Source organism: Biomphalaria glabrata, chromosome 15, assembly GCF_947242115.1.
Source record: "Biomphalaria glabrata chromosome 15, xgBioGlab47.1, whole genome shotgun sequence".
Classification (NCBI taxonomy): domain Eukaryota; kingdom Metazoa; phylum Mollusca; class Gastropoda; family Planorbidae; genus Biomphalaria; species Biomphalaria glabrata.
In genome coordinates, this window is record NC_074725.1 from 12,539,767 (window position 1) to 12,553,296 (window position 13,530).

The 13,530-nt window shown below is 32.7% G+C and overlaps 1 protein-coding gene across 4 annotated transcripts in view; it reads left to right on the forward strand.

Annotated features, from left to right (window-relative positions):
* Positions 1-12,486, forward strand: part of LOC106061551 (kelch-like protein 36) — a 79,875-nt gene extending 67,389 nt beyond the window's left edge. For all 4 annotated transcript variants that reach the window (XM_056012402.1, XM_056012403.1, XM_056012404.1 and 1 more), the window contains one exon: positions 768-12,486. In XM_056012402.1, coding sequence (XP_055868377.1) covers positions 768-1,741 — 974 coding nt within the window. In that variant the 3' untranslated portion in view covers positions 1,742-12,486. The remainder of the gene's footprint in view (positions 1-767) is intronic.
* Positions 12,487-13,530: the final 1,044 nt, after the last annotated feature.

A 13,530-nucleotide genomic window follows, 5' to 3' on the forward strand; every position in this document is an offset into this window, starting at 1 on the left:
AACAGAAAAGAAAATAGAAAGGTTTTATTATGGGTTTGCAAAGCATTCTTGTCAAGAAAACATATTTGGAAAACAAATTCAGAAATAAAAATTCTACATCAGGGGGTCAGTAGGTGGCATATTTTATTCATGACAAGCAATTTTTTCAGTTTTTTCAATTTTCACGATTTTCTTAACACGAAAAAATTCATAACTCAAAAAGTTTTAGTTCAAACTCTATGAAACTTTGTACAATTAAGCCTTATTATATCATCTATTGGCCCAACTAAAAACTTTAACATCATTTAATATTTACATATATTTCTATGTGCATAAGTTTGTAGCCTTCGATGAAAAAATAAGTAAAATTTGAAGGACCTAATTCACATCATCACCAATTCATAAAAAATAGTCCCACAAAAGTTATTTTAGCTGAGCCACTGCAGCAGCTTTAGTGCTAACAGACTGCCAAATTTCTTTTAAAAATACTTAGTTTTACAAAAGTTATTAACTTTTTTGTAAGTACTATATTTTAGCCTTGCAGCGGCCATAATGGATGCCTAATTTGCATATTTTTTTATTTTTTTTTACCATATTTGACATATAATAAATCTTCTAAAAGCAAAAAAAGGGTCAAAAAATAGCTTTTCCTAGTTTTTGGTTTTCTAACCTTAGATCCGCCATAAGCAAATACTGAAATGGGAACATTGTTGATTTGTTTATGGGAACATTGTTGATTTGTTTATGTGATATGCTTAGTAAAAGCTGTTTTCCTTTTCTCATCCTAGGCCACCCCAACATTGATGACTTCTGTAAAGTTCGAGCTGACAAGCCAGCTATAGTCATGGTACACCTTGGCACCTCACACATGCCTTTCCAGATCACTGCATTTAACCCTGTCACTAAGAACTTTTACTGTCTCTTCAGTGACGTCAATGGCATCAGGGATTGTCGTGTGGCCTCAGTGGACAACTTTGCCTACATCTGTCGTGTTGTTGATTTTGGGGGAGGCACCTTGATGAGCTCGCTATTTCGATTCGATCCCAGGCATTTAATTGGGCAGGAGTTACGTCCCATGCGGCGGCTGCGGTTGGAGTTTGCGTGTGTGTCACATTCTCGGTGCTTGTATGCTTTCGGAGGAACTACAGAGCAGTTTGCTATCTTGGATTCAGTGGAGTGCTACAACGTTCAGTCCAACACATGGGATGAATTGCCACCGCTGCCTGCCCCAACTCATTCCCTTGCAGCTGTGTCACATGGACCCAAAATCTACCTCTCAGGTGGTGTCTCTGGACAAGATCGATCCATTGTTGCCAGTTTTATCAGCTATGATCCACTGACACGCCGCTACGAAGCCAAGCCAAGCATGTTCTATCCTAGGCGGCTTCATGACATGATAGCCTTTAAAAACAAAATATTTGCTCTTGGTGGCATTACCAGGCAGGGAATTCCCCTCTATGGACAGATACCCATTGAGAGCTTTGATATGACCACCAATCAATGGACAATGCTCTCTTCCACTCTGGGCGGCCGCTCTGTTGGCCACTATCTATTCCTGGATGAAGGGCAAATTTTGTCTCTGGGACATGAGCACCACAGTGCTACAGAAGAGGAAATGTGGCTTTATCTCCCTGACAGTGACTCCTGGTCTAAATACTCTAGAGCTCCTCAAAGGATGAGCTTAAACTCTGCATTAAGCACGCAGCTCTACATCAACTTCTTCCAAGAGAAAGTTTCCAGCAAAATTATGAAAGATAAATGAACCAGAGTCTAAGGTCATTTTGTTTTGGGAGAACAAAAAACAAACACATTTCAGTTTCTGTGTCAAGGAATGCCAGAATAGAATTTGTTCTCAGGTTTGAAAAGTGTTTCTTCCTGACTGCAAGGGAGAAGAAATAAATCTCATCTTTTCTTGTTAAACTGGCGTCTGCTCAGCAGAAGTATGGGGATTGTTGGCTGTTTTACCCTGAACATTTATTTTGTTTACCAGTCTAATCAAGAGAAAAAATGTGTATCAGAGAAATGAACAAGTGTGAATAGAATTATATCAACGCCTGAACAAAATGTATTCGCTCTGGAATTTATTGCCAGGTATTGTAGTTTAATTCTCATAAATAAAGTTATTGGGTGTGTTTCAAATGACAAAGGATTAGTCAAATGAAAGATTGTTGAAATCTTTTGGCTGCAAATGTTCACATTCAGTTGCATTTCATTATAAACAATCTAAATTTCTCACACAATTCTTGGAATGATTTTGATATAAGTAATTTGTAATGTGCAGAAGTAACACTGTGTTTTTGACTGAAGGAGTTTTAATAGAGAAAAACATTTTTGACTATTGCTTAACAAATGACCAGATTCACTTTCTTTAATGTAAACATTTGAATGGTTTTTATATCTGCTGTTTGCCAACATCTTAGCCAGAAAAGAAAAAAGAAAGTTGCAATGGTCTTGGTGTAACAAGCATTTTAAGAAGATGGACTTTCCTGAGAGTAACAAAAACAAAATATATATAACTTCACAATACAGTAAAAAAAAAAATACTTGTAGGTTGAAAAATTACTTTCACTCTGAAAGTCCAGTATTCACCCAAGTATCACCTTTGTTTATTTTTTGCTTACTAGCCATTGGGATCTGAAGGTGATGTTGGAATGTTTTAGCAAAGGTATTCATTATGTGACTGAAATAGCAGCTCCCCCAACTGCTGTCACATTGGCTGGAGCCACTTATCCAGGACTTTTGTTTGCATCTTTAATGATGGGCGTAAGAATATTGGATAAACATTAAACAAATGTTAATTAGGACAAAAAACAAAGAGTGGCTGGTTGATGGGGATTAGCCAATTACCAAATTTTGCATGTATTCTTCTTGTTAAAGAACTGATTGATGCTTTGGGTCAGCTCCACAATGTTGTTGTTCATTGACTCAGGTTCATGTTTTGAATTCAGGGGCACACCTATATCAACACACATTACTTGTATGATAACAATCAGTGTCTGGTTGCCAATCATCTCATTAGGTCATGCAGTTTCTTTTGAACATAAACTAAGCCGCTCTTCCTGTCCTTGACCTTTGTGTCTGCTACAGTATTATGGTTTTTGGTCTTTGGAAGTTCTTAGGAAAAGAATTCCATATTAAATTTTGCTTTGTTTATTCTTGTGTTAGTTGTCTGCTAATAAAATTTGCATTGTATGGAGCTGCTTTTGAAATGTACACTCTTCTCTATAGAATATATGTATAGGTGTAGTTGTCTTGAAAATAAAACTCAGAAATGTTTAACAAATTTTGTTAATTAAGTATTTCAAAATTTAAAAAAAATATATATTTTTTGTTGGCTGCATACTACTAGATCTAGCGTTTTTTGTTTAATATCAGGAATAAATATATATTTCCTTTGGTCAGCTATGCCTTGCTACTATCCATAGATTTATTTCGAACTCAAAAAGTAGTTCTTTATATTTGTTTTTTAGAAAGTAAAATTAGTAGCCTAAAATCCAGTCTTAAAAGTTTTAAAGTGATTTCTTTGTCTAAACACTTTTGCTGAAAATGTATTTCAACATTATTTTGTTTTAGTGCTGGCAAGTGTTATTTCCCTTATGTTATCCTTATTACATTGTCTTGAAAGCAATAGTTGTTAATAGCTATTTCCCTTACTTTTGATTTGTAATTATCTGCCTCTGACTTTTTGTGCACATTTTCAATGTCTAGACTAAGAAACTTTATAATAGAGTCTGTTGTTTTTTTTTTTTTCTTTTCAAAGACAAGCCCAAAGCTTTTGCAGGCTGGTCCTAAAACTGACCAGATTTATGGTTACAGTCAAATGAAATCAATCTATTCTTTTAATACACAATTATTTGCATAGATAATTTGTTGTTCTTCATGAATTTTACATGGAAACACAAATGTGATTATAAGCATCTCATGGAATAATGTTTTCAATGAAATTTTTGTTACTTTAAATTAAAGTTATTTAGAATCTTGGAGTTGTTATTTGAAAGAGTTATTTTAAAATATTTTTTTTTTAATTAAAGTATTACTCAAAGTTTTAATAGCAGTTGTTATTGAGAAAAATCATAACTGAAAAAAAAATGTTGAAATAGCCCTTTTTAGATATTACATTTTAAATATTCCATCGGTTTCAGGTTAAATCAGTTCTAGCGCCCAATGGAATTAGAACATTTTTTTATACATATTTAAGATCATAAGCCAATCAAAGTTTTAAAAAAAATGTTTTTGCTTTATTTTTCAGCATTTTTAGTATAAATCAGCTTTCACAGATTGGTGTGCTGTTTCTTGGGCCACCTCCCCCCCCCCCCCCCTCCTCCCCCAACAGATTTATCTGTGATAATGGTTTTCATTCATTGTGTACTATACCAATGTACAGTCATACTTCTCATTTCAAGGACATCATTTAACTTCCATCCAATTCTTTCTCTGCAATTTGATTGTATATGTAACAAAGATAATGACAGACATATGAAGAAAATGGCTGATAAACAGGCTTGTCTCTTTAGAACATATATATATATATATATACTTTTACTATTAAAAAAAAAAGAGGAAATATTCATTCATTGGCTTTTGTACCATAATTTTTAAGTGAGTGATAAGTTAAATTTTGTTTTATTAACAATGATGATTTGGTAAATATAAATACATTCACTAATTGCTTACAATTTAATCTAATAATCTCTATTTTGAAATGACATTTTTAAGATTGGAAATATTTGTTAATTAGAAATTTGTCAAAACATTTGTGTATTGTTGATTGGTTTATAACACTGTCAGAAGTTATAGTCATTGTTTGTTATTATATAAATGTATCATGATGTGGACTGATCTAAAATGTACTTCTTTTTTTTTATCATAAGTAGAGGTGAGGAAAAACACATCATTTTCATTGCTTGAGTCGTTTGTTTTTTTTTTAATTTTTTTTTGTTGGTTTAATTTTTCAGTTAGTATTTTTTGTTTAAAATGATACTGAGGGTTGTCCCAATAGCTGTGCATTGGAATGATACAAGTATTTGGTTTTATTCTGTTACAGCAATACACATTTGTTTTAGTGAGCTGATGTTATCATTATGAGTTTTGATTCTCTTGAATTCCCTTTCATGCTTTTAATTCCCCACTATGGAGGAAAATGTGAAACGTTGACATTGACCTATATAGAATTCTTTCCTATGTGTTATTGCTTACAAAAGTAATGAAATGTCTAGTGTATACATTTTCTTGACCTCAGAGCGTGTTTTATACATATATATTTTGTTTTCAAATTTGAGTTCATAAATCCTACTATTCATAATTTTTGTTCAGATTTCAAAACAAAGTATTTGTGAAATAGTTTGGTGTTAATCTTGTTTGGTATGGTTCATACTCAGGCTATATCAAAATTCACTATTAAGTTTAGTCCTGAGCAGGTTAGAGGTCTTGGGCTCACTTTAGTTGGTAAGACTAGTTTTCATGACTCTTGATTTCTATATCTAGGGAACTCTGTTGTATTAAGTTATTCAATTACCATTTTAGTGTTAATGCAAGTGTCTACTTTAGTTTTAGAAAAAATTGTGTATCACTTCAGTTGTAAGTCTCTGAGAAAACTTAGTGTTTATATCATTCTTTGGTCTATACTTTCTAACAGCGTTGTCCAACAGTTTTTGGCTTGGAGACTAATTGTTCAACATCCTTGTTAAATTTTAGAGTGGGCTTCGAAGAGGTTTCAAGGGGCCAGATAGTACCGCATCACAGGCCATAAATGTGGCATCACTGCCCTTTAAGCTCTATAAGTTTCCCAGTAAGCTGTTCTTAACTTGTAAGAATACATCATAGAAAGTAGCAGGATTCTGAAATAATTGTTTCATCACATTGGCTTGTCTTGCAATTCTGACTTGTTTGGTTGTTAGCTTGACCTGATCTACTTCTTGTTGTTTTCAATCACTCTTGACTTGTTTGTTAATGTGTGTTATTGTTTGGTTATTAGCTTGACCTGATCTACTTCTTGTTGTTTTCAGTCTTGACTTGTTTGTTAATGTGTGTTATTGTTTGGTTGTTAGCTTGACCTGATCTACTTCTTGTTTTCAGTCTTGACTTGTTTGTTAATGTGTGTTATTGTTTGGTTGTTAGCTTGACCTGATCTACTTCTTGTTGTTTTCAGTCTTGACTTGTTTGTTAATGTGTGTTATTGTTTGGTTGTTAGCTTGACCTGATCTACTTCTTGTTTTCAGTCTTGACTTGTTTGTTAATGTGTGTTATTGTTCGGTTGTTAGCTTGACCTGATCTACTTCTTGTTGTTTTCAGTCTTGACTTGTTGTCACTTTCAAAGACACCAAAAGAAACCAAAGATCATCTTTTTTTTTTTTTTGCTAATATAAATTCCTTCATGACAACTTCCATGTTTAGCTAGCTTGTTGTGTTGGCTTGGCTCTTGGGTTTTTCATTTTAGATCAAGTGTTAGATTACTGACTTGTTATTGGATGATACACTTGTTGTTTTGTTTTTGTGTAGGTTGTTATTGTGTAAAACCTTTTTTTTTTTTTTTTTTTGTAATTGTTGTAAAATAGTTGGTTACAAAATTATTCTTGATCGGTAACAAATGAAGACATGATGTAAATTATATTCTTTGGGAGACATCTTCTATTACTTTTTTTGTGGAATGTAATTTTTATATTTATAAAATGTAATTTTTTAAAATGTTTCTAATGAAGTTTAAGGCCTCTATTATTGTTCTCCTTTTAACATTGTCTCAAAGCCCAAATAGATTTTTAAGGCAAACAAATTACCTTTGTGTCTCATTGTAGTTCTTCTTGTCAAACTTTCACATCAGAAAAAGCGGATCAGAAAGTCACAAAGTAAAAGTTGTAGCTCTAATTTTACAATTGATTCTAGTCTTGAAATTGTGATATTTTTTAAAGTCCACTTATTAAGACTATTTTTAATAAATAAATTAAAAAAAAAACACAATTTTTTACACTGTATAAGATAATAGGAGATGTTTTTGTAATGAAATGCTCACAAATTCAAATTATTTCTGAAATGTAAGTCACTGACCAACTTGTCAAGTAGAAAAGCAAAACAGTTACATGCCTGCATTGACTCTTAAGATTTTGATTTGGCTGCTTAGCATGTGGCATCATGCCAGAAAACTAGAAACACATCTTGAGGAGCTTAAAACTGGACTGAATCAGAGTTGAATCAATTCCAGAGTTGAACCAATTCATACTAATAGATCTTTGCAAGAAAAGACGGACATCTGCACTATTAAGTGTTACACAGTTTAGTAACATATTAGTGTGACATTTGTCAAAACTATTAACTGTGTATAGACTTTCTATGTTGATGTAGCATTCAGAGATGTCTCCTTGTTTAGAGCCTTGATAGTAAAGACCCTGCTGTGTGGTGTTGTACTGTCTATAGCAAGCAAAGTCATTTTGCATCTTTTTGTTTTTCTCACCTGTAGAGTGGGCATCATGGGAAATATTACTACTTCCTGTGTGTGTGTGTTAAATTGTTAGGGACATATATTGGATCATTTCTAAGCTAGTTACAAGTATTTGGTCATTTTGATGCTGTTATTACAGAGAGATTGTTTGTCATTTCAGAAACTAATATATGTCAAAACAAAATAGCTTTCCATGTTCACATGCTGATAAAAAAAAAACAACAAATTTAAGAAAAATGCGATAATTTATTTTTCTTTTTTTTTTTTTTAAATTTCCTACTTTGTTAAGTAAGAAGCTCATGGTAATCTTGGATTGCCAAGAAAACAAATGCTATGAGATGGCTAGGCCTCTCTATTGTGATATTGTATGGCAGAGATGGCCGACCTTCCTGGGCTTGGGGAGCATAGAATTTTTATGATACATGGTCACACGCAGCATCACTGATCAAAATACTCTCAAGTTCAAATATAACTTTGGCATCACTGTGGACAGATTGCACAGTATCATGAGTCAGGGCATCACTGTGGACAGATTGCACAGTATCATGAGTCAGGGCATCACTGTGGACAGATTGCACAGTATCATGAGTCAGTGCATCACTGTGGACAGATTGCACAGTATCATGAGTCAGTGCATCACTGTGGACAGATTGCACAGTATCATGAGTCAGGGCATCACTGTGGACAGATTGCACAGTATCATGAGTCAGGGCATCACTGTGGACAGATTGCACAGTATCATGAGTCAGGGCATCACTGTGGACAGATTGCACAGTATCATGAGTCAGGGCATCACTGTGGACAGATTGCACAGTATCATGAGTCAGGGCATCACTGTGGACAGATTGCACAGTATCATGAGTCAGGGCATCACTGTTGTGTGGGATGTAGTTTTTGTGTGCTTATCTACCCCTTTCCTTCCACCCACGTCTGCTTAAATCTGCCCATTTTCATTTTGTGTTCCACCCGGTGTTAAACTGCGATAGTTGTTTTAATATAATATTTTATATATAAAAGAACTGTTGTATTTTTTGTTGTTGTATTTTTTTATTTTGGTTTACATTTATGCTTCCCCCCTACAAAAACTTAAACAGTATATATATATTATATATCTGTCAAATATTCTTACTTTCTGTTTTGTTCTTAATGATGTTTTATTAACAAAAAAAATCATTTTTAATTTCATTGTCACCAATAGTCCTGACAGCCTTCTTCCTTTATGGATATTATAAGGTGTGGTTGGTGCTATCATTGAATGATCTAAGACATTGGACAGACTGAGTCAAAAAAAGGGTAAACATGAAACTATTATTTAAATGCTGTCTAGATGAAATAATCAGACACTGTCAATAGGTAAATGTATATATTTATATATATATATACATAACAACTATAGCAGTCATACATTGGTTACCAGGAACAAAAACAACAACTTGTGGTTACAATGTTGTTGTTTTTGTGTGACATTCTCACCAAATGAGAAGCCTGGAAGCTCTGGATTTGGAAATTCCAGAAGCTGCTAAAACATTTATATTGTCAAATGTATCTTCTGTAATGTCACTCTGTGAATAGAAAAGATTGGATTTAATTTTCTTAACATCTGAACTTGTTTCTGCACTTAAATTCATGGATTGGACACACAGACATCCAAATAGCAACACTCACACAGAAGTTTTTATGCAATTTCCATTCAGAAATGTGTTGTGGTACATTTGTGTTGTCTATTTGCTTTTGTTTGGCAAGAGTGTCATATGTTGTCAGGAGCAGAATTGAGTTTGATGAATTTTGAAATGTTGGCCAATTATTTTACATGTGCTATAAAGATTATTATTGGATTGGATTTTTTTTTAAAGATTTAAGCAGTTAGTTTCTGAAAATAGCTTTTTTTAAAAATCTTATAATGTATTCAACACAGTGATATATTTTTACACACACATCATGTGACTTTTGAAGCCAAATGAGACAGAACTTGCCAACTTTCTCATGTTCCACCTTTGTTAGAGAAAAGTACAAAATGTTTTTCATTAGTTATTAATTATTAGCCTGCTGATGAGTTATTTGCTTATCAAACAAACATATATGCCCAGCATAGGAAGTCAAGAGAAGTCTGAAGTAAGTTATCTCAAAGTAATTTGTATTACTTAAAAAATGGTGTACATTTTTTAAATGTTACAAAGTAAATAATAAGTATTGGCAGTATTTCAGTAGACAAAAAAAAAGTCAGAATGAAGGCAATGAACAAATATTTTTATTTCAAAACATTGTCCAAGAGATTTTCAGTAAATACAAAATATTTAGAAAAAAATGTCTAACAAATTTTCATGACAAAACATTGTCCAAGAGATGTTCAATTATGTTCTATCTTTTAATTCATTGTCTAAAAATTCAATTCCACAAGACAGTTTTTTTTTAATTTCCATTCATCAGTTCTAACAAGAAATCATTTGTGCTGACTTCTGCTAGCTATCTGCATTTGGGCTTTTCATTTCTAGGCTTGCTACTAAATGCAAGGTATATATTTGAAATTTATTCTGCATTTGGACTTTTTCATTTTTAGGCTTGCTACTAAATGCAAGGTATATATTTGAAATTTATTCTGTATTTGGGCTTTTCATTTCTAGGCTTGCTACTAAATGCAAGGTATATATTTGAAATTTATTCTGCATTTGGGCTTTTTCATTTCTAGGCTTGCTACTAAATGCAAGGTATATATTTGAAATTTTTTCTGCATTCTGGCTTTTTCATTTCTAGGCTTGCTACTAAATGCAAGGTATATATTTGAAATTTTTTCTGCATTCGGTCTTTTCATTTCTGGGCTTGCTACTAAATGCAAGGCATATATTTGAAATTTATTCTGAGAATCAGTCTCTATAACTGTTTATTAAGCTTTTTATCTCACCTGCCATTAAGAACTCATTGAGCTGATAAACAGTGTCACAAAACTTGTCTTCTAGAACTCTGTGTCTGCACTATGGTTAGAAGAATAAGATCTGACCATGAATCATTTATGTATTGTAGTACAGCCCGATTTCTTTAGGCCAGTGCAAGCTTTTTCTGGTCTGGGTAGAAAGGATGAGACAGGTAACACTATGTTGTCAAGTTGGTTTGTTTAAACATTTTACCTGGTATTTAATAGACAACTGTATTACATTGCATTTCAATGTATTTTTTAAAAAAATCTTTAGCTTGAGATTGGACACAGGAAAAGAAAAAAAGACAAAAGTACATTAAGGAGAAATACTCTGTACAATTTAAATGCTGTAGAGTAAGATAAGAGATAAGCTGACAGTTGTAACATTGAATTTGTATTATCTTTGTGTGTGTGTGTTAATGTGTTCTGTAAAACATAAATTACAGGTGTGTTTGATTGCACTCTTCATGGGTGACACTGTTTTTGTTATTTTATGTCAACTACCAATTTAGTGTTGCCAGATTGCTTCAATTTTTCCAGAGTCCATTGTTCTTGTTTCACATACATCTGCAATACCTCAAGACATTCAACTCACTATTCAGAACTGTAGTGTTTCATATGATATAAGAAATATATATATATATTTATACAGTACAGTCAAAGCTCATGTTTTGAGCCAGAAACACTAAGATGTTAGGAGTCAGTGCTTCTACTCAGGCTTTTCAACAAATATATCCAGACTTCAATTTTGACTGCAAATGTTGAGGGAAGCTCAGTCAAATCACTCTTTTTAGAAGGAAATCAGTCTTAGAAGGGAAATGTAAAAACAAAAACAAATGCTGTTTTTTTTTTTAGAGTGTTGTCAAACTATCCATTTTCTCCCCATATTTAACTGTTGTTTTTTTTTAGAACTAAGCCTAAGTTGGAAAGGGAATGTTATACAATAATAACATGCAAAGGATATCTGAGTCTTAACACTACTCTGAGGATGAGGCTGTTTTTATCATTTAGGAGTTCATGTTGATGAATAAGACTGAATAAAGCCTGCCAATAACTGCACCAATATATGAAGTTTTAGATCTATAGAATAATTATTCAGATAATTTACAAATAAAGGTCAGATTACTTTTTTTTTGTCTCTAGTACTAGTCTAGTAAAAACAAAAATACCCAGCACAGAAAGCACTAATTAGGAGGTCTGATTTTCACCATTCATGAATATTGAAATGTCATCCTCTCTTTCCCCCTCCCCCCATTTTGTCATTCTTTCTGTATTTGTTTTCTTTTAATTATTTTTAATTACATGACCACCAGAGAAAAATAACATCATAAACATACCTGGGCTAGGGCTGTAATATTTATTTCCAATGTCAGAACTGACCAAAATATTTTTGCTTTTATTTTTTTCTTCAATCTGAAAGTTCTCACCCATTCTCCCCCCCCCCCCTTTCACCTTTTCCAAACCTGCCTGACTGTCATCAGAGAATGAGAAGCAAAACTATTTTTGTTGTGTAATTACCTCGTACTGGACATTTGTTTTGATATACTGTAAAATCTTTTTGTGTTGCTATTGTACAATTACCTCAAAGAAAAGTTGCGTACAAAATGACTCTACTACTACTATATATTATTTACAAGTATGAATACCTCGAACACAGAAAACATTGAACAACATAAAAGTGTTCAACTATTTGTTTTGCAATTACCTCAAATTTCTTTTGTTTTGCTCTGCACACATTTTGTTTTGGGTTTTTGTGTTGTTGTTGTTGTTGTTTTTTTTTGTTTGTTGTTTTTCAGTGTGAGTAAGTTGATATTTTTGTTCTTGGAGAAAGTCATCCTATTTATTCTGTAAGCATCATTTTTCATTCTGTCGAATGCTTTGGCCAAGTGGACTAGAATATTGTTAGTTCATATTGTATCTAAACTTTATGGCATTCAATGGAATGCCACTTTTCTATAGAATGGCTTCTTGTTTTTTTTTTTGTGTGTGTTTTTTTTTAGAAAGCTTCCGCTACCTGGGTTTGATGCTTTGCTGGTAACACCTACAATAAACTGAGACCATACAGTTCTGTGCTAGTCTCATAGCTGTGTTGTGGCACTCAGCAGAGTAATTTGGTCAGGGATTCCAGTCTTTGTTGTGTAGATCTATATGTTGTTATTCAGATGAGTAAGCTTAGCTCCAATAGGCTACTTGGTCATCTATGTCCATCACACGATACAAAAAGTTGGGGGTGCTTGAAAAACTTTTTTTTATGTTTCATTAAATCATAAAATGAAGTAGCGTTTTTTTCAAAGTGTTTGATTGATGAGTCACACTGCACAATGATCTAGTAGTCTCAGTTTTCTCAGAAAACGAATGCTTACATTTCTCTGAGTTCTAAAGTATATTAAAAAGTGTCTAAAAGTTCTTTTGGATTGTACTTAACTAAGATACCAATATCTCAGATGTCACTTGGTCATTGATTCTCTTGTTTGTTCACAAATTAGAAATAATTGTTCTGACACATAGTATGTGTATGACATATGATCTACAGTGTTTCATTACGTACTTTTTTTTCCCCTACTACAATCATATTTTTTAGTTTTGTTTATCTGAAAAACAAAAAAAAAACTTCAATAATACTTTTGTTAATGCTATTGTGTTTCTAGAAATATTTTTGAATGTAAACATGTACCTACATTAAGACCATTTTTTAATATTCACAAATTTAAAAATTGTTGGCAACCCTTTAAGTTTAGGGCATGTTGACTAATATATTTTTTCCTACAATATTAATCAGTGTTTCTTAATGTAGAGTATTCTTCTGTTTAGTAACAGAGGTACTGGAAAGACTGATACTGGTGGAATAAACTGGAACAAAGAGAAAGACTTAACAGAAGAGAAAGAAGATTGAGAAACATTGCTTCTCTGACCTATATATTTTCATTTAGTATTCATTTTCCTGTTTGTTGCATGACATGGTGTCATGATGAAGCAAAGGGTAGGATGTCTCACATGATGTTGCTTATAATACATAATGTTAAACTGTATAGAAAGAAAAGTAAATCTTGAGATAAACGTTGGACACTAAAACATCCTCCCCCTCCCCTACTAGTTGATGTTCAATAGAAACAGAAGGAAAATAATTTGTTTTTATTTTTAATATTAAAATATTTGATTTGTTATAATAAGGTTTTATTTTCTCTTTTTTTTTAAATAAATATATATA